The following is a 25379-nucleotide window of genomic DNA, read 5'->3' on the forward strand; positions in this document are numbered from 1 at the left end:
TTAAGACCACTTGAAAAATGGCAAAGAAATCCCATTTAACAAGGTTCCAAGTAGAGTTTCAAAATGCAACAAGAAGAAATGGGAGGGAGATGAAACATTTTTTGAGCATTCAATTTAAATAAAACCATGAATAAACTGAAACAGGCTGTTTTTCAGCTGATCAAAAGTTTAGGACCACACCTCCAAAAATTCCCTAACCCCCCACCCCCCCAAAACTGAAATCCAACTTCCAAACATGAGCTCAGTAATGAGTAGCTCCGCCGTTATTGTTTCGGCATGCTTGATGCCACCGTTTCCATGAGGTGAGTGGGAACAATTCTCCAAGTGGTGAAGACGGCGGCACGAAGGCCATCTACTGTCTGGAACTGTTGTCCATTTTTGTAAACTTCCCTTGCCATCCATCCCCAAAGGTTCTCGATTGGATTTAGATCAGGGGAACATGCAGGATGGGCCAAAAGAGTGATGTTATTCTCCTGGAAGAAGTCCCTTGTCCTGTGGGCATTGTGTACTGGAGCGTTGTCCTGTTGAAAAACCCAGTCGTTACACCACAGACGAGGGCCCTCAGTCATGAGGAATGCTCTCTGCAACATCTGGACATAGCCAGCGGCCGTTTGACGCCCCTGCACTTCCTGAACAAAGTAATGCAACTTAAAAGGCGAAACTAACACACAGTCCTGATCAAAAGTTTAAGACCACTTAAAAAATGTCAGAAAATCATATTTTACATTGTTGGATCTTAACAAGGTTTCAAGTAGAGCTTCAACATGCAACAAGAAAAAATGAGAGTGAGACAAAAAATTTTGAGCATTCAATTAATTGAAAATAACGATTAAACTGAAACAGGCTGTTTTTCAGCTGATCCAAAGTTTAGGACCACATGCCTTTAAAAGGACAAATCTGTGCAAAGATGTGGATTCATTGTTATCTTCTGTCAGGTAGTCACACGTTGTGATGGCAAAGGCAAAGAAACTCCTTTTTTGAACGTGGTTGGGTTGTTGAACTGCATAAGCAGGGTCTCTCACAGCGCGCCTTCGCTGCTGAGGTGGGACGCAGTAAGATCCTGAGGGTTATGGAACACAAATGTCAAGTAGAAGACCCAAAAAAATTTCATCAGCACCCAGCCAGAGGATCCAATTGGCTGTCGGTCAAGACACTGGACAATCCTCAACCCAAATTAAGGCCCTTACTGGTGCTGACTGCAGCCCCATAACCATCAGACGGCATCTGAGACTGAAGGGCTTTAAAAACAAAAAAACATCTTCAAAGACCTCGTCTCCTTGAACGTCATTGAACTGCTGGTTTGGACTTTGCAAGAGAGCACCAAACATGGGACATTCAAAGGTGGAAGAAAGTTTTATTCTCTGATGAGAAAAAATGTAACCTTCATGGTTTCCAACGTTACTGGCATGACAAGCAGATCCCACCTGAGATGTTTTCTACGCACCACAGTGGAGGGGGGGGGGTGCTTTTTCCTTCAGTGGAACAATGGAGCTTCAGGAAGTGCAGGGGCGTCAAACGGCCGCTGGCTATGTCCAGATGTTGCAGAGAGCATTCCTCATGACTGAGGGCCCTCGTCTGTGTGGTAACGACTAGGTTTTTCAACAGGACAACGCTACAGTACACAATGCCCGCAGGACAAGGGACTTCTTCTAGGAGAATAACATCACTCTTTTGGCCCATCCTGCGTGTTCCCCTGATCTAAATCCAATTAAGAACCTTTGGGGATAGATGGCAAGGGAAGTTTACAAAAATGGACAACAGTTCCAGACAGTAGATGGCCTTCGTGCGGCCGCTTCACCACTTGGAGAAATGTTCCCACTCACCTCATGGAAACTCTTGCATCAAGCATGCCGAAACGAGTTTTGGAAGTGATAAACAATAACGGCGGAGCTACTCATTACCGAGTTCATGTTTGGAAGTTGGATTTCTGTTTTAGGGGTGTTTATTTTTTTTGGGGAGGTGTGGTCCTAAACTTTTGATCAGCTGAAAAACAGCCTGTTTCAGTTTATTCGTTGTTTTCATTAAATTGAATGCTCAAAAAATGTTTTGTCTCACTCCCATTTCTTCTTGTTGCATGTTGAAGCTCTACTTGGAACCTTGTTAAGATCCAGCCATGCTAAATAGGATTTTTTTGCCATTTTTCAAGTGGTCTTAAACTTTTGATCAGGACTGTATTGTATCCTGAGGCCATTGTACCTTGAGGGATCAGTGTATTGGATTGTTAGTCGCCGCCATATGTTAACAAATGATACACGTGTTATTTTTAACTGCAGCTGAAAATCAGCAAACATTGAAATAGTAGCTCCATTATACGTAAGTTCTGGAATACGCAGAGTGATTCTGTCATTCCAACCACTTGGGCATCTATTCTCCAAGTCATCTGCTCTTTGGGACTGGAGCAGGAGTGTCTTCTGAGAAATCTGATCCTCACTTGTACACAAAAGACCTGAAGATCCTCTTGCTATAAACCAACATCTTCTGTCACCATTTCAAATGTGTTTGTGCGAGAAGTAGTACTAGTATGGAGTGCTGCAAGTAAAAGTTTAGGTTTATTTTAAAGGTTGTACTTTTAGATTCTGTGTCCTACATTCTTCTCAGACAGCCTTAGTTTTTTCAGCTTTTCTTTCCCTACCTGTAGGCTATTTCTGTTGCAGAAAAAGAATATGTCTGGCCTAGTTATCTTCTGTCTTTCTGCTCAGCTATGACATTGTCCAAGAGGAGTCGCTTGTATGCTAGTCCCTAGAGCACGTCCTCGTTTATCGTTATTAGCAAAATCTGACAAAGAATCTACCTTGCGTCTCCTCCTACCGGCTGATAAACGGTGTAATCTCTGAACAGCTGGCAGTCACTCTATTTTGTTTTGCATGATAACATTACATGAACTTTAGCCAGTTGGCATAAACTGGCAAGATACATTCCATGGGTCAGGTTCTCCTTCATTGACTGCCGATGGTGATTTCAATTGGGAAAAAAAAACAATTGGGAAAAAACAAAAACAAAGGTCCTTTGGGTTGCAATCTGCAACTTTTCCCCGCTCACGCCAGATCTAAAAAAGTGGGTGTGATATGGAAGGGTAGGGGTTGGAGGGCCCATCTCATTTACCATTTTCTACGCCTGGTTTAGGCGTAGAAAATAGTCTAAATAATAAGACATCAAGTAAGCTTACACTTAGAAGGGGCGGTGGATCGCTTAAGTTATGTAAAGACCGCAAGCTATAGGGCAGTGATGGCGAACCTATGGCACGGGTGCCAGAGGTGGCACCCAGAGCCCTCTCTGTGGGCACCCGCACCCTGGAAAAAGTCTATGGTGCATTAATATGCCTTAGACATTTCCTGCCATTCATCAGCGCAGGGAGTACTATGAATGCCACAGGCAGCGCAGTGAATGTAGGCAGCTATTATAGCTAAATGATAAAGTACATGGAAGATATACTGTATTGGACTGCAGTATTCAGGTTACATTCCATGTTGGCACTTTGCGATAAATAAGTGGGTTTTGGGTTGCAGTTTGGGCACTCGGTCTGTAAAAGGTTCCCCATCACTGCTATAGGGGATATTAAGTGCCGGTCTTAAAAAATGACTCCCTTTGTCTTCTATTGACTTCATATGAGAGGCCCAAATCCCCTGGTGGATCTGGAACATTGCCCCTGCCCTGCTCTACTGCGGGATTTGCCAGTGAACACCCAACAGCCTTGTTACAGAATTCTGCTTCAGCGGTGACATGGAATTGTCACAGTAAGGGTCTATTCACATGTCCGTAATTTGGGTCCGCATTCGTTCCACAATTTGCGGACCCATTCACTTTCAATGGGGCTGGAACGGACGCGAATCCGCATTTCAGGGATCCGCAAAGGTTTCAAAAAGAAAAAAGCTTTGTTTAATGTTGCCTTGTCTGTATGTTGATCCAGTTATAAGTAAGTTACTCAAGTGTTCCTCTTTGTTAGCATGTTTCGATGCCATGCTTCTAGGTGAGTTAGGGCTCTTTCACACGAGCGGATGCCGTGCGGGTAATCTGCGTGAAAGAGAGCCAAGCCCCGCTCCGGACAGCAGAGACACGGAGCATTAACATGATTGATAACGCTCTGTGCTTCTCTGTGATCTTTTTACTACAAAATCACGGTGACAACTTTATCTCACTGGCGTTTTGTAGTAAAAAGATCAGAGAGAGGCATGGACCATTATCAATCATGTTAATGCTCTGTGTCTCTGCTGTCCGGAGCGGGCTAGGCACTCTTTCACGCAGCGGATTACCCGCACGGCATCCGCTTGTGTGAGTGAGCCCTTAGTGTCTGCGTAACATTCCAGCCCTTCTGGTTTATCGCATAAAGATGTAGTTCTCTTGCAGGATTCAACAACAGACATACATTACACTGAATGCACATGTTCAACTGTTCAATGTTTCAGTACTTGTTGCACAACTTGCTGTTCTCCAACAAGGAGCTTAATGGCAAAATTCATAACAAGTGTTTGATCCATGAATCGCCCAATAAATTTCCTGGTTCAATTAGAACTGGTATTTCAACAGGCCTCCTCATCACGCTGTTCACATTTTGATATGAGACCAAGACGACACCTAACCATTGATGAACAGTACCTCGCCATTGCGAGGCTTCAAGCAGGATGTTCTCAGATGGAGGTGGCCCCTGAGCTTACAGTGTCTGAGTATCATCAGCAGGTTGTAACCGAGATACAGAGACTGGAAGAGTCATAGAAAGGCAGAGAAGTGGACGTCCTTTGGCCACATGCCACATTGATGACCGCTAGCCAGGGAGCATCTATGCTGGACAAGGGACCAGTGGGCCTCAGTGCTGTTCACTGATGAAACTCGATTCATGCTGAGCAAAAATGATGGCTGCCAACAGAACAATACAGAACTGTCCTACACTTTGTGAATGGTCCAGTGACAAGCCCAACTTTTTGCTGCACTTCTCTTGCTATAACTGTCACAGCTGCTAACAGTAGATGCTTCTGTTGGCAGCTGAAGGATAGATTAAGCATGTTGGACTACCTCAGCGATGTTACGAATAGGGATGAGGGGATGAGCGAATCGACTTTGGATGAAACATCCAAAGTCGATTCGCATTAAACTTTGTTTCAATACTGTACGGAGCGAGGTAAATAGTTGCAAGTCCAGTTTATGTATGAGTTTCAGTTTGCTGAGTATCGAAAAGGTAACTAAGAACCCACCAGAAGGGATAACTGAAAACTTTGTACTGGGAGCTCTCTGATACTATCTAGATGGCATGAACTATAGACATGACTTCCTATTTCAGGGTAGAGATCCTCTGCAGTAATAGCGTGCGTTGCGGCATTAGCAGCTCACTCCTCTCTTTTCGGTTTACATCATTTGCTTCCGAAGTTGTTTGTCCATAGTTGTTAACATTTGTTCTTTCTCTTACTCCCTTTCTTTCAGATGTTCGGAGGCCTGCTGTTTGGCTGATTGGGGACTCGTATATTAATTGTGCAGCTCAGCGGGCGTCAGATCGCCCATGTGGTCTTAACCTGGGATTTACTAATGCAGACTTGGCCTGGAGAGGTATTCAAGGTCTCAAGTGGTCGCAAGTTCTTTCTGAGGTGGTTTCTGTAAGCACACTGAATCAGACACCCACGGTGTTGGTTATCCACGCTGGTGGCAACGACTTATGCTCAGTACCAGTAGCGGAGCTCATTTCACTTATACGCTTCGATTTTGACCGCTTTACCTCTTTTTTCGCAGACTTAATAGTAGTGTGGTCGGAAGTGATCCCCCGGGCATGGTGGAATGGAGCACGCAACCAGCCACCTATAGAAAGGGCACGACGCCTACTTAATATGCGAGTGTCCAGGCATGTTAGATCGAAAGGGGGTGTAGTGATCCGTCACCGTCAGTTAGAAGGTGACAACAGTGAGCTAATGCTGCAGGATGGCGTTCTGCTAAACGATAACGGCTTGGACATATTTCTATCAGGACTGCAAAATGCTGTTGAACGTGCCCTCATTCTGTTAGGTCAGAGCTCGAAGTAGGCTTAGATCTGGATCCTGTGACAGAGTAAAAGGACCTTGTTCTGTTCTGGTTTAGTGGTCCCTCAAGATGCAATGTTTTCAACACACAGTGGTGTTTTGGGGCCACTGTAACTTGAATCCATTTTCAACATACAGTGCCCCAGACAATGTGAAGATCCAGCCAATCAGCATGGGCATTTCAGTGGTAAAACACCTTGTCCTCTTGCACTGATTGGCGGTGTAGTAGCACCTCTCTACAGTATAGTACAATACTGCATGTTCTGTACACCTCGTCACCTGTGCCAGGATGACAGTTTGTGCTTCAAAACCAATTACTAGTGTTTTCTTAGCCTTATGGTCCCAGGTTACAATGTAATGGCCACCATACTAAGATTACTATAAGACGAGTGACATACTCAGCAGGACATGCCCGGCTGCAGTGGCTCAGCATTCTACGTGATGTGTTTAAAGGGACACTGACAGGCCCAATAACCATAATTAGCTGTACATATGTATGTACAGGTCTTCTAATGTGCATTAAAAACATATAAGTATCCCCCCTGTCCACATTATGTATACAGTTAACTCACGTTTTATAACCTGAACTAATCGCTGTTCTTTCTGCCCAAGAGGCGGGTTTTCAGCTTCTCTTGCGCCCAGCCAGCATCAGCCCAACAGCCATTTTTGAAGCGCCGCCCAGCTCATCAATATTCACTTAGCTGGGCGGCTTCTGCAGTCCCCGACCGTCCAAGATCCGGCGCATGCCCAATAGAAAGCTATGGGTGCCGGGCGCAAGCGTATATATGGCCTCTGTAGATCTGAAAGACACCTACTTTCACATACCTATCCATCTGCCATATCAAAGATATTTAAGAATAGCATTATACATAAGGGTGGCCCTGAAACACTTTCAATTCCAGACTCTACCTTTTGGAATTACAACGGCTCCAACACGAAAGTAATGCATGAGGTAATAGCTTGGGTGAGGAAGGTAAACATTGTCATCGTTCCATATCTAGGCGATATGTTGCTGATTGCAAAGACAAAGAAGAAGTTAAGTTTTCACCTTTCCCAAACATGCCAACAGTTGACTAATGGGTTGTTGGTTAATAAACTGGGAGAAAGCTCAGTTAGTTCTGACCCAAAATATTGTGTTTCTAGGAACTCTTTCTTCCACCAGACAAAATGCAGAAAATGCAGGAGCAAGTGAAAAAAACAATGGCACTGCTAGGGTCCTTTGCAGACTGCATTACAGCACTAAGGTGGGCTCAGTTCCATTGACGCCCATTAAAAAGATCCATTCTTCAGCAATGGAACAGAAGAACGGATTCCCTGGAGAGGAATATGGTGATCCCTCACAAGGTTAAAAATTCTTTATACTGTTGGGAGGCAAGGACAAATTTAGGATCAGTTATTCCCTGGATAAGTTGTCACCCTCACATTGTAACCACAGACACCAGTCTCTGGGGATGGGGGGGGGCTCACCTTCAGCGATGTCATCTCAGGGAGCTTTGGAACCCAATATGCAGATGATTGTCTTCAAATTGCAGAGAACTGAGAGTGGTTTTGGAGGCCTTAAAATACTTAGCTCCTGATATAAGGAACCACAATGTCCAGATTCGGACAGACAACAGGACTGTGGTCTCATATATAAACCATTGGGTAGGTACCAGAAGCAAAATTATGCATGTCCAATTTATCAAAAAGGTACCGTCAATGTGAAAGTGGATTATTTAAGCCGAAAAACGTTGGATCTGGGGGAATGGACCCTCAAGGACGAGGTATTAATTCAGAAGTGGGGCTTCCACAAGTAGACTTATTTGCTTGTCGCAAGAATGCAAAGCTTCCCCAATACTTTTGGACTTGGAGATTTCATTTGGGGTATGCTTTTCCTGCTCAAGCTCTAACACTGAGTGTTCTGAGGAAAGTTTGAGAATAAAAGGCGAATATTATCCTGAATATTCCAAACTGGCCCAAGAATTTGACCTCAATGATAACAGAGGAACCCTGAATAATACTTTGAGATCAGGTTCTGTTGATCTGCTATCCTCAAACATCTGACAGCATGGATCCTGAAAGGCTGATACTACAGGGTAGCCCACAAAAAAGTAGCCGCCTCCAGCGATAGTATGACAAGATGATTGAGCAAGAGGATTGTTTATTTTTAACTACCCACAAGTCACAAAAGATGCAGAAAGTGATCCCCGTCCAGGTCTCTGCATCTTTGGGCAGGTCTGATTCTGTCGGCTGATACTGCTTGTGATGCTGCGGATGGTGTTTGTGACGTTTTCCTTGAGTTCATCCAGAGAATGTGGATTGTAAACTTTCTGTTTTAGATTTTCCCACTGATAAAAATCACATGTGGACAAGTCTGGGGAATGTGGTGACCATAACCCTTTGCTCACAGTTCGCTCCACCGTAAACAGTTCTTGAACCCATGCCAGTGAGTTCTGTGAGTTGCGGTTTGGTGCCCCATCTTGTTGGAAAAAGCAGGACATTTTTTTCTTCTGCAGCATTACTGCTGAAGAGCTGCAAGTATCATCCAACATAATCCGACATGCCCAAAGATCCATAGATGTGAACAGGGACCCCTTTCATTCATCTTGTCATGCTATCACCTTTCTCACTATGGAAACAACAAAAACTCTAATTGTTGCCCCTATCCATTCCTGCCTCGATTACTGTAACTCACTATTAAATGGCCTCCCCCTCACCGGACTCTGCCCTCTCCAGGCTATACTTAATGCAGCAACCAGGGTCATCTATCTGTCTAACTGCTGCTCCGATGCCTCCACCCTGTGCCAGTCATTGCACTGGTTACTGTTACAGTATAGAATCCAATTTAAACTGCTTGTTCTCACCCTCAAAGCTCTCCACAGTGCTACACCCCCTACATCTCCTCCTCATCTCTGTCTACCATCCTACATGTGCTCTCCACAGTGCTGCACCCCTACATCTCATCTCTGTCTACCATACTACCTATACTCTCCACAGTGCTGCACCCCCTACATCTCCTCATATCTGTCTACCATCCTACATGTGCTCTCCACAGTGCTGCATCCCCTACATCTCCTCCTTATCTCTGTCTACCATCCTACATGTGCTCTCCACAGTGCTGCATCCCCTACATCTCCTCCTCATCTCTGTCTACCATCCTACATGTGCTCTCCACAGTGCTGCACCCCCTACATCTCCTCCTCATCTCTGTCTACCATCCTACATGTGCTCTCCACAGTGCTGCATCCCCTACATCTCCTCCTCATCTCTGTCTACCATCCTACATGTGCTCTCCACAGTGCTGCATCCCCTACATCTCCTCCTCATCTCTGTCTACCATCCTACCTGTGCTCTCCACAGTGCTGCACCCCCTACATCTCCTCCTCATATCTGTCTACCATCCTACATGTGCTCTCCACAGTGCTGCATCCCCTACATCTCCTCCTTATCTCTGTCTACCATCCTACATGTTCTCTCCACAGTGCTGCATCCCCTACATCTCCTCCTCATCTCTGTCTACCATCCTACCTGTGCTCTCCACAGTGCTGCACCCCCTACATCTCCTCCTCATCTCTGTCTACCATCCTACCTGTGTTCTCCACAGTGCTGCACCTCCTACATCTCCTCATCTCTGTCTACCATACTACCCGTGCTCTCCACAGTGCTACACCTCCTACATCTCCTCCTCATCTTTGTCTACCATCCTACCCGTGCTCTCCACAGTGCTGCACCCCCTACATCTCCTCCTCATCTCTTTCTACCATCCTATCAGTGCTGCACCCCCTACATCTCCTCCCTCATCTGTCTACCATCCTACCTGTGCTGTCCACAGTGCTGCACCCTCCTACATCTCCTCATCTCTGTCTTCCATCCTACCCGTGCTCTCCTGTAATGACCGGCGTCACACACAGGGAGGGAAAAGGGAAAGCCCTGCCCAAGGGAGAGGGAAAGGTGGTGACCCCTGACTCACCTTGCGGCTGGCACCTGACTGCCCTGACGTCCCTAGACGGGTTCCTCACCCGTGCGGCGATCACGTGCCTAAACCCTGTCTCTCCCTAAAATGAGCCCTAGATAGTGAACGGGCCGGTGGGATCGCTAGTCCGCACCACTGACACTAAGAGGGAAACACTAGGGAGAGGACAGACAAACATATAATTCCAGGTGGGTGACCACAGCAGCCCCCAAAGGTCCAACAGGGATCCGGAGGGAAACGTTCTGGACCAACAACCAGAGAACGCAGCAACACAGCTCCAGTGGGTCAGTATAGAAGTCCAGGCAGGAAGCTCTATATCTGGCAACCAGAGAAGTGTGAGAGGGGAATATAAGGAGGTTGGGAGTGCTGGACAAGGAACAGCTGAGGAGAAGGAGCTACGGATCCCTGAGTGAGCCAAAAGGGTTGCAAAGCAAACCCAGAAAGCTACCATGAGGAAACAGCCCTATCTTACATAGAGCGCGCAGCCAACCGCTGCAACTTCCTGACCCCGGGTATAACGGAGTCAGGCGTGGGTCTTGACACCCTCGTGACATCTCCACAGTGCTGCACCCCCTACATCTCCCTCATCTCTGTCTACCATCCTACCTGTTCTCTCCACAGTGCTGCACCTCTTAAGTCTCCTCCTTATCTCTTTCTACCACCCTACCCCTGCTCTCCACAGTACTGCACCCCCTACATCTCTGTCTACCATACTACCTGTGCTTTCCACAGTGCTGCACCCTCCTACAACTCCTCCTCATCTCTGTCTACCATCCTACCCATGTTCTCCACAGTGCTGCACCCCTACATCTCCTCATCTATCTACCATCCTACCCATGTTCTCCACAGTGCTGCACCCCCTACATCTCTTCATCTCTGTCTACCATACTACCCGTGCTGTCCACAGTGCTGCACCCCCTACATCTTCTCATCTCTGTCTACCATCCTACCCGTGCTGTCCACAGTGCTGCACCCCCTACATCTCCTCACTCTGTCTACCCTTCCCCTTCAACACCTAGCAGATACTAAGTCCTAGAGAAGATCCCTTAGTCTTTTCATATAGTTTCAGGAAAATAGTAAAGGCATGAAAGAATCAAAAACCTCCATTGCTTAGTAGATAAAATTGTCTATTTGTGAAGCCTATAGGATCATGGGGAAAGAAGCTCCAGAAAGATTGAAAGCGCAATTGACCAAGGCAATATCAACGTCTTGGGCAGAGACAGCTGCAGCTTTGATTGAACAAATATGTAGGGCTATGACTTGGGTCAGTCCTCATACATTAACATTGCATTACAGGGTAGGCATTAACTGAAATTAGGATTTATCCTTTGGAAGGAATGTATTACAGGCAATAGTCTCACCTTAGACTATTGATTGATCTGGTAGATCTCATGGTCTAGGTGCCGTCATGGAGGGTGAAGGGGAAAAAACTAATTAGATCTGGTGGTAATTACTTTTTCACAAAACCTCTGCGATAGTTGCATAGGAACAAATCCCTGCATCAGTGTCCATCTTCCTTTTAAAAAGAGGTTGGGCAAAAGGGAAAGAGTGCATAGAACAAGATTTCTATACACTGTCAGAAGCCTCAATGTTATTTTGAATTAAAAAGTCATCTTAACCTTTTTTGAAGCCATCTACTGTATTTGCTGTGACCAGCTCCTGCGGCTATGCCAGAGATTCACAGATCTTACTGTAAAGAATGCTTGTCGCCTCTTATAACTGAATCTTTTTTTCTCCAGGCGAAGGGAGTGGCCCCTTGTTTTGTAGGGGGGGTTTAACGCAGAATAGCTTTCTTTGATATTTTTTGTATGGTCCGTTTATATATTTGTACAGGTTAATCATGTCCCCCCTTGACGTCTTTTTTCAAGGCTAAACAATTACAGTTCATTTAATCTTTGCTCATAACTAAGATCTTCAATGCCCTTTATGAGTTTAGTTGCTCTCCTCTGTACTTTTTCTAATTCCGGGGCATCCTTTTTAATCAACTGGTGCCCAGAACTGAATAGCGTATTCCAGTTGATGTCTCACCAACGCTTTGTATAGCAGCTATATTACATTCCTGTCCCCCGAGTCTATACCTCTTTTAATACAAGACAAAATTCTGTTGTCCTTAGAGGCAGCTGACTGGCATTGCATGCTGTTATTTAGTCTATGATCTACTAATACACCCAGATCCTTCTCAACTAGTGACTCTTCCCGTTTTACTCCCCCTAGGACATATGCTGCATGCAGATTATTAGTCCCCAAGTGCATAATTTTACATTTATCTAATTTATCATAGGATAGCTGAATTCCTTCACACACACACACCCTGAAAAAATAAAAAAAAATGGAAGAAAGCTGTCAATGCAAATAGATGTTAGAGACAGTGGGCAGACAATTACTGGTGTTTTGTAGGTGATGTCATGGGATGATGTATACAATTGGCTGTCATCAGTACAGCGGTTGTACAAAAAGTTAAATCTACTGATAGCCTGTCCTATATGGGCTGAGTAAAGAAGGCTTAGCATTGAACCATGAGGGACCCCAACAGCAAGGGGAGAACTAGAGCCAGTGAATGATCCACCAAAAGAGCACCCAAAGAGAGTAAGAAATTCAAGAGAGAACAGTGTTCTTAAAGGGACACCGCTCGGCACACCTAGAGCAATACTGAATAAACTGTGTTTCAAATGCATTCCAAGGTTGCCGCTGTTTGTGTCGGCAAGGTCAGAGTCTAGTGGAGGCTACTTCATCCAGGATGGTTGTGAGGGCTTGGTAGTAGTGAGAGCCAGAACTGGAGAGAAGGTTGTTGAAAGTTGCTGGGAGTTAATGGCACATAGGTTTCTCTATGTGTGAAAGGTAGGAGTGTCGTGAGAAGTCTTGATATTTAAGGAAAGGTTGTGGTCAGAAAGCGGGAAGGAGAAAATAATCAAAAACTGAGCAGAAGCAGAAAAAGACCAGATCAAGTGTATTGCTGCCTTTGTGTGTGGCAGAAGAAGTAGGCGGTGGGGCACGCTGACCGACAATCCCAGAGGACACCGTTAAAAGTGACAGGAGAAGACGTACAGCCAATGTTAGTCACATTCTCAGGGGTTTTTTCCATAGCAGATGAGGAGCTAAGATTAGCTAAGAAGAACCTGGCTTTTGTGAGACGTCGCCTAAAGTTGGTGGCAGGAGAATAGAGAAAGATAGCAGATGGTTGAGTGATTTGTGAGCTTGTATTTTGTGCTGCTTCATGGAGCAAGACTGGCAGAGGTGATGTAAGAAAGTTAAAAGTGCACATAAACTGTAAATGGGTGAGAAGAAGGCACAGAGGGAGGAAATTGTGGCTGAGTTTGAAGGTAAACTGCAGAACGTTGAAGACAGAAGCAGTGACCACAGTGAGACATCACTGCAATGTCTACATAGTGTGTCTGTCTCCTGGCCCTGCTTGAGATACTACATTCTGTATATACACCCACTTATATACAGTACTTACATACCTCACACTATGTATATATACATTGTTACAAGCAGTGGGTTGGACCCACTGGTCAAACCAGAGACAGGGTGGATTCTCTGTGTCAACCAAGGGGTGGCAGCCACTAACCCCTAGGGTGTTATTCAGCACTCTCACAGGAGACAGGACAGAACGCAGCAAGAGAGAAACTGAACCACTACCCACAGAACAGCTGACTTACTGAGTCAGACAACAGGTAACACTCCAATAGCTCAAGTTGCGGTTAGAACCACAGTTAGTGTAAACTGAGTCCAATCGCAGACACGGTGGTGAGAAGTGGTATTACAGAGAAGACTGGAGTAAAGGCAGCAGATGATGATGAGGCAGGAGCTGAAGCATGGTCAGAGACAAGCCAGGGGTCAGAAGTCGTTATCATTCGCGTGGTACAGAGGATCAGACAGGTCCAGTAGTCGATGCAGGCGGCAGGCAAACACAGGAGATCAGAACAGAACACCTTTGCTATTACTGTTGGTAACTCAACGCTCAGGCAACTTCCTAAGAGAGGAAGCTGCTATTTAAACTTGTAACCCAGTCCAGGGGCCATGCTAGGAGGCAGGAAGCATAAATGACAGGAAGCGGTGGGCACGCACCCCTATGGGATGGAGCATGGAGGCAGCAGGGTGCCACACCACATATGGTGGAGACAGCAGCAAGGCAGGAGATGCTGGCCTGGCTCTTCTTCTCCTCCTACTCCATCCTCCGTCTCCTCCTCGGCTGACTCCTCCTGTTCCATTGCTACCGCTTCTTTCGCTGCTCCCCAGAACATATTCGACGTGCCAGGTGAGGCGTTGCCATGCTGTGCTGCGATTGTTGTGCACTGCTTTCAGCTCTGCGGTCACAGGCCGATCAGTGGCTAACCCCACTCAATTTGACAGTTGGTAAAGTGGTGTGCGACAACGGTGCCAATCTGCTGAGCGCGTTAAAACAGGGCAAAATGACACGTGCCATGCATGGCACACATCCTGAACTTAGTCGTGCAGCGATTTGTTGCCAAATACCCCGGGGTCCAGGACGTCTTGCAGCAGGCCAGGAAAATCTCTGGCCATTTTAGAAGATCTTACACAGCCATGGCTCGCCTTGCTGATGTTCAGCGGCGACACCACTTGCCCGTCAGACTTCTGATTTGTGACAGCCCGACGCGCTGGAACTCCAACTTGTATATTCTTGATGGGCTGCTCCAGCAGCAACGTGCTGTTAACGACTACCTGTACGAACTCTGCAACAGGACAGGTTCTGGGGAGCTAGGTTTCTTTTCACCGCGCCAGTGGCTGCTCATGCGCGATGCATGCAGAGTTCTGTGGCCATTTGATGAGATCACCAGAAGAGGATGGTGGCTGGGGGGAGGAGGAGCAAGAAGAGCAGGCTTTGAGAGGGTCTTTTAGAGGATTCCTGGTGTTGTCCGTGGCTGGGGGGAGGAGACCGAGGACAATATTTTAATGGGCGCTGAGCATGAGTCAGGGGACTTCACCGCTTCCAATTTAGTGCAAATGGAGGCCTTCATGCTCCAGTGTTTGAAGAGGGACCCCCGTATAAAAAGCTAAAAGTTGCGGACGCTGGCAGAGGAATTTCCACCCACAGCGAAACAGGTGCGGGTACCAATCCTACCGCGCCTGCAAGAAGAGGGCGGTTTGAAGATGTGTTGGTCACTTCGGATATGAGATCATTCTTGCATCCAACCCATCGACAGCCGCCTTCCGGATCCAGCCTCAGGGAACGCCTAGACCGACAGGTGTCCGACTACATTGGGTTAACGGCCGATGTGGATGCTCTGAGAAGTGAGCAAACCCTGGACTACTGGTTATGAAGGCTTGAACTGTGGCCAGAGCAATATGCCATGGAACTCTTGGCTTGCACCTCGTCGAGTTTCCTGTCCGAAAGGACGTTCAGCGTAGCATGGGGGGGTCATGACCGATAAGCGCACTCGCCTAGCTCACGACAGTGTGGACTACCTCTAATTTCTAAAAATGAATGAGGCATGGATCTTGGAGGAATTCAACACCTAGGACGACCACGTGTAATTGAATTTCCTCATGCCAGCCCACACATATCCACCACCACCCAGAACAAAGAATGGTCCTTGTCTTATGTATATACAGCGGCATAAAAGGCCTTTTCTGTCAGATGAATGCCTAATTTTTGGGGCCTCTACTCCAGTAAAATTTTTATCCAGTGACCACCTAATGTTACTCCAGACACAAATTCACTAGTTCTTTTCTGTCAGGTGAATGCCTAATTTTTGGGGCCTGTACTGGCCTACAGTAAAATTTCTAGCCGGTGACTGCCTATTGTACCTCCAGCCACATCATCACAAGTTCTTTTCTGTCAGGTGAATGCCTAATTTTTGGGGCCTGTACTGGCCTACAGTAAAGTTTATCCATTAACCACCTAATGTACCTCCAGCCACATAATCACAAGTTATTTTCTGTTACATAGTTAATACGGTTGAAAAAAGACATACGTCCATCAAGTTCAACCGAGGGATAGGTGGTGATGCGAATCCCAAAAGGAATTGAAACTCAGATATTCTACACATTTTCATAAGCATTAATGTTTTTTTACTTTTAAGAATTCGTTTAAACCCTTTTTATAACTGTCCACTGTTCCTGTTGTGACCACGTCCTGAGGAAGTCTATTCCACAGCTTCACAGTTCTTACAGTAAAGAAGCTTCGAAGCTTCCGGAGACTGAACTTTTTCCTCTCCAGTCGGAGGCAGCGCCCCCTTGTCTTTTGAGCGCATTTTACATGGAACAGCTTTTCACATTTTTTGTATGGCCCATTTATATATTTGTATAGGTTAATCATGTCCCTCCTAAGACGGCTCTTCTCAAGACTAAATAAATTAAATTATTTTAATCTTTCTTCATAACTAAGACCCTCCATTCCCCTTATCAGCTTAGTTGCCCTCCTCTGTACTTTTTCCAGCTGCAGTGTGTCCTTTCTATGTACTGGTGCCCAGAACTGAACTGCATATTCCAGATGAAGCCACACCAACGCTTTGTAAAGGTGAATGCCTAATTTTTGGGGCCTGTACTCCACTGGCCTACAGTAAAATTGTTATTCAGTGACCGCCTAATATACCTCCAGCCACATAATCACTTGTTATTTTCTTCCAGGTGAATGCCTAATGTTTGGGGCCCGTACTCCCGTGGCCAAAAATAAAACTTTTCTAGGCTCCAGCCGGGCACATTTTTGAGAGTTTCCCTTTAAGACGCATAAAAATGGCCCCTGATTAAAATACAATCATTGTGCAAATTTTTGCCATTGATCCACCTCTGGTATGTCACTGTCCATGTTGTGGGACGATCTGTGCACTTCTAGTAAGTATTTGGTGGCTGCAAATATGACCTGAAGGTTTTTTTAGGTTAGCCTGCCATTAAAGTGAATAGGGCACGCTGTGAACGCGCGATTCGCAAACATTTGATCGCAAACGCACATTCGTGAAAGTCCTGGTCGAAAATGTAACCTTAAGTAAGTAAGCTATACCCTGACATATCATAGGCAAACTGCAGGCTGCAGCTTTGATGACAGGGCGTTGCTAGGCTAAAACATTCGGCGTCTGGGCCCCTGATGTTTTGTCCCTAGCCCCGAATGTACTGCCTGCCAGGCAGATACAACTGTATTGCTGTCCTTAGGACGGCAATACAATTGAATATAATGCACTGCAAGATCTGAAGGACCTTTGATGACATTACAGGTCACGTGATCAGTGCAGAAGGCAAGGTTGAAAAGGACCTGCGATGATGTCACCATCATGTGACCAGTGCAGGAGAGGATGGTTCAGCAGTGAAGAGGAGAAGTCCTGGGGAAGAAGCTGTGGTGATGTCTACTACATGAGGAGAGGTAAGTGAAGGGACAGGCAGAGCAATGCTGCGAGTTGTGGTTATTTAACTGGGACTGTATGTTAGGGCTGAAGGGAGGGATGTTATCATGGGACTAAATGTTCAGGAGTGATGTTATTTACATGGGGCTGTATGTTAGATAAGGCTGGGAAGGGGGTGATGTTATTTACATGGGACTGTATATTGATGGTGGCTGGGGGAGGGAGTGGTGTTATTTACATGGGACTGTATGTTGATGGTGGCTGTGGGAAGGAGTGATGTTATTTACATTGGACTGTATATTGGAGGGGGCTGTAGACAGAGTTGGATGTTATTTACATGGGACTGTATATTGGAGTGGGCTGGAGAGATGGTGTGATGTTATTTACATGGGACTGTATGTTGATGGTGGCAGGAGAGGGGTGGTGTTATTTACATGGGACTCTATGGCGGAGGGAGGGAAATAGTGTTATTTACATGAGACTGTATGGTGGAGGGGCTGAGGAATTATAATTTGTGAGGACACTAAGGAAGAATATAACTACAGGGGGCACTGCAGAGGAGAGCATTATAACAGGAGGGGTCACTGTGGGGGGCATTTTTGGAAGGCTCTTCTACTAATGAAGCCATGCTTGTATGGCATGATCGCGGTTGGGGGCACTGTAGGGGGCAGTATTACTAATGAGGGCATTCTAGAAGGGAATTACTATTGGTGGGGCTATAGGGAACACTATACAGCACTCATTTTTCTTAAGGATAGTATTTGGGTGTATTGAGGGGCACAGCGAGCAGCAGGATAACACTGTGGGGACTATAGGTTGGGGGATGATGATAGAAATGTGAGGAAGCTAAGATGTCTGTGTGTCACACTCTGCAGAGACGAGGCGGCTGAGAGAAGTTGTCTGGACCGAATGGAGAAGATGATGACAGAGAAGATCTACATCAGAGGAGACGTCAGCTGGAGGCACCGGATGTGACAGGTATGTGCTGCTGTATAGCAAGTACAGCAAAATGCAGCATGCGCGGGGAGGGTCGACTTAGGCAACTTTTTACACTAGAGGTAGCCTTCTCCGGCAGGTTGTTCTGGCGGGCGAACAGCCTCCCGGATCCGTGCTACCGCTAGTGCACTGCGCTGCCTGAAGTCTGTTCCAGCCCCATTCACTATAATTGGGCGGGCTGGAGGTCCGGCCGCGGTACGGCAAACATGCCGAGAGGTGGGCTGAAAAAAACGACAGCATGCTGCAGTTTTATTCCAGCCGCCTCTCGGCATGTTTGCCGTGATGTGGCCGGACCTCTGGCCCGCCCTATTATAGTGGATAGGGCTGGAGCGGACATCCGGCGGCACAGTGCACTAGCGGTAGCACGGATCCAGCAGGCTGTTCCCCCACCAGAATAGTCTGAAAGTAGCCTTAGAAAACTGGTCCATATTCATTGGGGCTTGGGCCCTGGATCCTTTGAGACCCTAGCAACTCCCCTGCCAGATGTCATTGTCATGGAGTTCTGCAATGCAGAAAACGTCCATTAGTCCAGCACTTGATGATCTGAAATTCTTGATGGTCAAACATAGGATCAAAATGCTCCAGACAGTAGATTAACATCCTAGTGTCTGGCTTGGCGGCAGGGTCTGTGGGCCTCCAAAGCTGGATATAATATTTAGAGCCTCCAGTATGTCTGGTTGGCATTTCAGATTTATTCTGGACAGCAGATTATTGGGGGCCTAAAAGTAATTAGCACCTATTCAGATGTTACAGCTACCTCATGGCCTACTAACTCTTCTGCTGATGTCAGGGGAGATAAGGATCAGACATGTTGGATTTCTACTACTCAGTCCTTTGGTTCTTGGGGAGGTAAGCAGTGTCTGACAGCGGCTTTCTCCCCTCTGCCCATTTATAGTATCACATTTTCTTGTTTATTCTTAATTGATAGGGATGATAAGATGATGACTTTCGGAGCTATACCATTAGATCGCATCCGTAAGGGTATAATACACACTGACATTTTTAAAAGATTTTGGAGAAGGCCAAAGAACAGAGGGAGCGTGTCCAAGCATTTAAATTAGCACACAATGAACTAAAACAAAGGTTATAAGTCAATTGTTAAAAAGATCATAAAACAGATAAAAAAAACCTGCATAAATAGAATTACTTCTGTATCACTATTTGAAAGCTAGGATGAGATTCATAAAAACAACCACTAGATGGTGCCATATAACCTAAAATAAGTATACACAGAATGAGTTTGTGTTGGTAAAATATATATATATATATATATATATATATATATATACAGTACAGACCAAAAGTTTGGACGCACCTTCTCATTCAAAGAGTTTTCTTTATTTTCATGACTATGAAAATTGTAGATTCACACTGAAGGCATCAAAACTATGAATTATCACATGTGGAATTATATACATAACAAAAAAGTGTGAACCAGCTGAAAATATGTCATATTCTAGGTTCTTCAAAGTGGCCACCTTTTGCTTTGATTACTGCTTTGCACACTCTTGGCATTCTCTTGATGAGCTTCAAGAGGTAGTCACCTGAAATGGTCTTCACTTCACAGGTGTGCCCTGTCAGGTGTAATAAGTGGGATTTCTTACCTTATAAATGGGGTTGGGACCATCAGTTGCGTTGTGGAGAAGTCAGGTGGATACACAGCTGATAGTCCTACTGAATAGACTGTTAGAATTTGTATTATGGCAAGAAAAAAGCAGCTAAGTAAAGAAAAACGAGTGGCCATCATTACTTTAAGAAATGAAGGTCAGTCTGAAAAATTGGGAAAACTTTGAAAGTGTCCCCAAGTGCAGTCACAAAAACCATCAAGCGCTACAAAGAAACTGGCTCACATGCGGACCGCCCCAGGAAAGAAAGACCAAGAGTCACCTCTGCTGCGGAGGATAAGTTCATCCGAGTCACCAGCCTCAGAAATCGCAGGTTAACAGCAGCTCAGATTAGAGACCAGGTCAATGCCACCCAGAGTTCTAGCAGCAGACACATCTCTAGAACAACTGTTAAGAGGAGACTGTGTGAATCAGGCCTTCATGGTAGAAGATCTGCTAGGAAACCACTGCTAAGGACAGGCAACAAGCAGAAGAGACTTGTTTGGGCTAAAGAACACAAGGAATGGACATTAGACCAGTGGAAATCTGTGCTTTGGTCTGATGAGTCCAAATTTGAGATCTTTGGTTCCAACCACCGTGTCTTTGTGCGACGCAGAAAAGGTGAACAGATGGACTCTACATGCCTGGTTCCCACCGTGAAGCATGGAGGAGGAGGTGTGATGGTATGGGGGTGCTTTGCTGGTGACACTGTTGGGGATGTATTCAAAATTAAAGGCATACTGAACCAGCATGGCTACCGCAGCATCTTGCAGCGGCATGCTATTCCATCCGGTTTGCGTTTAGTTGGACCATCATTTATTTTTCAACAGGACAATGACCTCAAACACACCTCCAGGCTGTGTAAGGGCTATTTGACCATGAAGGAGAGGGATGGGGTGCTGCGCCAGATGACCTGGCCTCCACAGTCACCGGACCTGAACCCAATCGAGATGGTTTGGAGTGAGCTGGACCGCAGAGTGAAGGCAAAAGGGCCAACAAGTGCTAAACATCTCTGGGAACTCGGAAAATGACTGTATCTGAGCGCCACATAGAATGGGTGAACTGTCTGTAACTATTTCTAAGATTGTTTTGATGAATTCGTTTAGGCCCAACAGGTTGATAGTTTGGAGTCGATCCAGAATACTTATTTTCTTCTCAGAACATCAAGTTGTAGATGGAATATGATCAATAGATGTAATATTTTGATTGATAGCACCTCCCCTTCATGTTTCATAGTATAGTGTCTGCTCACCCCATGTTTGGTAAATTTCTTCTTGATATTGTGGTGATGTTGATTCAATCTGTCATGCAATTGCTGGGTGGTGTGGCCCCCATACTGTAGTCCACACTGGCATTTGATCAAATAATCGATCTTGCAGTTTCTAGAATGTTTCATTTGGGATTCCTCTTTGGTGACACTGGAGTGAAAAACTGTTGTGCTGTGAGATATGGAAGAACAGCAAAGGGTTGGTCACAGAGGTGTCGTTCTTCTCCTTATGTTGTCTAATCTGCTGGGGGCCAGGATAGTTTTTATTGTGGGCGCATGTCTGAAGGTAATGGGGGGGGGGGGGGGGGGGGCTAGTGTATAATATTCTGTTGAGGTGCGGTTCCTTGAGGAGTAGTGGCCAATGTTTAGAAAGGCTGCCCCTGATGTCGAATAGGTTGCAACAAAACTTCTTCTCTGAGATTCCTCATTCGTAGTACTATGCCCACTCCTTGGCTGTCAGCATTGGGTCTGTGGGAGTCTTGTTCTATGGTAAGCTTCCTTCATGAGTGAGGGAGAGTACCCTTTCTCCAGGAACATTTCAGAACACCGGCCTATTCACCGAATGTCCTGTCCTCAGTCCAATTCTTCCGGATTCTTTTGAATTGACTAATTGGAACATTACTCAGCCATTTCTTGAAATGGTAGGTGGTAAAGTGTAGATGGCTGTTGCTATCTACCTTTTTGAAAAAGGTAGATGTTATGAAATGGCTGCCATTGTGTAATATGGAAATGTCAAGGAAGTTGAGGTTATCGCTGCTGTATTCCAAGGAGAAGGTTATTCCCCAGGTATTAGAACTGAGGGTCCATACAGGAACCGTTTTTTGGGATGGTGGAATCTTTGTCCAGATCTGGAGATCGCTTGATACAACTCAGACTGCGGGAATGCTCAATATTGGAATATAAGGCTGAGACGTCCATAGCCACCAAAAGTAGCTCTTGGTCCCACCTTACATACGCAATTTCATTAATGAGTTGGGTAGGATCCTTCACATAGCTTTGTAATTGTACCACATACTTCTGAAGGTAAGTATCCAGGTACTGCGACAGGTTGCTGAATTGGTCGTGGCCACAATTGGTCTGCCAGGTAGGTTTCTTTGATCCCTATATATTTTCGGCAGGTATGCCTGGAAATGGAGTGTGTAAAACTTTATTTTCTTGCTCATTTATTATTTGATTACATTGGGCCTCATCAAGGGGGATTCAGTTTCCTAGAAACGTCAGGGAATGGATCTCTAGTGATTCGTAATATTTGGTGTTATGCAGAATGTTTTGTACTTCCTCCTAGTAATTATTGTAGTTTTAAATTATAATGGATCTGCCTTTGTCGATGGGGTGGTAGACGAATGCTTCCTGTTCCTGGAGAGTGATTTTCCTTTTGGTGGGGACAATTTAACTGAAGTGAGCCACTACCATCTCGCTGAAGGACTGTAGGAAGTGGTCCTGGATTTCAAGGGGTACAACCTGGATAGGGCCTTGAGGCCCGAGGGTACCAAAGGTGATTCACCACGGAGTTCTTCATCATTACGTTCAATATCACCAGTCATTGTTCTCCTTCTTGTTCCCCTTGATAGAGAGGTGGAGGGCCAGGGTGAGGTTACATATAAACTTTTAAAGGTCGATATACAGTTGGAAGGAATCAGATTTGTTAAGTGGGCAAAATTATAGTCCTTTCTCAAGGATGTTTATTTCGTATAGGTTAAAGTGTAGAGATGAGAGGTTAAAAATTTTAATCGAACCCAGGCTGGTGGAGTTTGGGCCTAGAACCCCTTTAGCAGGAGTAACAGAGTTTTTTGTATCCACACTTTTTGTATTGAATATTCAAATAAAGTTTCCATGGATTTACAACGACCTGTGCTGGATTTTCTACAAACGTAAAGCGTTTGTTAACGTCATACCCCAGGAACACACCTGCCTTAACCCTAGTTATTCTCTTCTTTCTTTATAAAGCGAAGGCTGATGTTGAAATTGCTTCATCAGCCAATTCAGCAATATCTGGGGATTTTGCTGAAGACCTGACTTGCCTTCTGTGCCGCAAGCTCTTCAAGTATCCAGTCATGGTGGAATGCAGCCATAACTTCTGCCGCAACTGTATTGACAAGGCCTGGAACAGGCAGGAATCCTTCACCTGTCCCGACAGTAAGGAGGTCATCACTGAGAAGAGGTACACCACCAATAGAGCCCTGGCTAACCTGGTGAAGAAGACGGTTACTAATGCTGCCCTGACCACGACTAAACCTGCTGAGAAACCTAAACCATCAGAGAACTGTCCTGAGCACGATCAGAGGCTGAAGCTGTACTGTAAAGATGATGGGACACTGAACTGCGTCATCTGAGGGGACTCTCTGAAACACGCAAGTCACACCTTCCTGCCCATCCTGGATGCAGTTGGAGTGTACAGGGTAAGCTGTAAGGAGGCACTACTCACAGTCTGCTGGGTGCAGATCTCAAAGCTCACCTCCAACAGTGTTAATTGGTTGTGCTCATGCCAGCTTACATATGTCAGCAAGCTTGAGGTTCAGACTATAGTTTAAGGATTTGCACAACTTCATAATCCCGTCCTGCAATACTCCCATATATCAATAATATATCTGCTGTTGATCTATCAGCCACTTTGTCACTTTATACAGACAATACCGTCCCATGTCCTATGCTTGTTCTTTTAGTTTTGCTACTTGGAATACTCTAATGGCGGTATAAAATTCACTGTATTAATTAGATACTTTATAAAAACATCCTGATGTCTGGACTAGGAGACATCTTCCTCTCTGAGTCAAGTGCTGGTGGTCGGTCATCAGTACATGGGACTACAGTCGTGGCCAAAAGTTTTGAGAATGACACAAATATTCGTTTTCACAAAGTTTGCTGCTAAACTGCTTTTAGATCTTTCTTTCAGTTGTTTCTGTGATGTAGTGAAATATAATTACTCGCACTTCATACGTTTCAAAGGCTTTTATCGACAATTACAAGACATTTATGCAAAGAGTCAGTATTTGCAGTGTTGGCCCTTCTTTTTCAGGACCTCTGCAATTCGACTGGGGATGCTCTCAATCACCTTCTGGGCCAATTCCTGACTGATACAACCCATTCTTTCATAATCACTTTTGTGAGTTTGTCAGAATTAGTGGGTTTTTGTTTGTCCACCCGCCTCTTGAGGATTGATCACAAGTTATCAATGGGATTAAGATCTGGGGAGTTTCCAGGACATGGACCCAAAATGTCAATGTTTTGGTCCTCGAGCCACTTAGTTATCACTTTTGCCTTATGGCACGGTGCTCCATCGTGCTGGAAAATGCATTGTTCTTCACCAAACTGTTGTTGGATTGTTGGAAGAAGTTGCTGTTGGAGGGTGTTTTGGTACCATTCTTTATTAATGGCTGTGTTTTGGGGCAAAATTGTGAGTGAGCCCACTCCCTTGGATGAGAAGCAACCCCACACATGAATGGTCTCAGGATGCTTTACTGTTGGCATGACACAGGACTGATGGTAGCGCTCACTTTTTCTTCTCCGGACAAGCCTTTTTCCTGACGCCCCAAACAATCGGAAAGAGGCTTCATCGGAGAATATGACTTTGCCCCAGTCCTCAGCCGTCCATTCACCATATTTTCTGCAGAAGATCAATCTGTCCCTGATATATTTTTTTGAGAGAAGTGGCTTCTTTGCTGCCCTTCTTGTCACCAGGCCATCTTCCAAAAGTCTTCGCCTCACTGTGCGTGCAGATGCGCTCACACCTGCCTGCTGCCATTCCTGAGCAAGCTCTGCACTGGTGGCACTCCGATCCCGCAGCTGAATCCTCTTTAGGAGACGATCCTGGCGCTTGCTGGACTTTCTTGGACGCCCTGAAGCCTTCGTAACAAGAATTGAACCTCTTTCCTTGAAGTTCTTGACAATCCTATAAATTGTTGATTGAGGTGCAATCTTAGTAGCCACAATATCCTTGCCTGTGAAGCCATTTTTTGCAACGCAATGATGACTGCACGCGTTTCTTTGCAGGTCACCATGGTTAACAATTGAAGAACAATGATTTCAAGCATCACCCTCCTTTTAACAGGTCAAGTCTGCCATTTTAACCCAATCAGCCTGACATAATGATCTCCAGCCTTGTGCTCGTCAACATTCTCACCTGAGTGAACAAGATGATTACTGAAATGATCTCAGCAGGTCCTTTAATGACAGCAATGAAATGCAGTGGAAAGTTTTTTGGGGATTAAGTTAATTTTCATGGCATAGAAGGACTATGCAATTCACCTGATCACTCTTCATAAC

General features: G+C 45.5%; 1 protein-coding gene across 1 annotated transcript in view; it reads left to right on the forward strand.

Moving 5' to 3' along the window:
• LOC122945335 (nuclear factor 7, brain-like) overlaps window positions 1-6030 on the forward strand; it is a 29394-nt gene extending 23364 nt beyond the window's left edge. The window contains exon 9 of the mRNA XM_044304399.1: window positions 5413-6030. Within this exon, the coding sequence (XP_044160334.1) occupies window positions 5413-6002 (590 nt within the window). The 3' untranslated portion in view covers window positions 6003-6030. The remainder of the gene's footprint in view (window positions 1-5412) is intronic.
• The last annotated feature ends 19349 nt before the right edge of the window (window positions 6031-25379 follow it).

The sequence above is a fragment of the Bufo gargarizans genome, chromosome 8 (assembly GCF_014858855.1).
Source record: "Bufo gargarizans isolate SCDJY-AF-19 chromosome 8, ASM1485885v1, whole genome shotgun sequence".
NCBI classification, from domain to species: domain Eukaryota; kingdom Metazoa; phylum Chordata; class Amphibia; order Anura; family Bufonidae; genus Bufo; species Bufo gargarizans.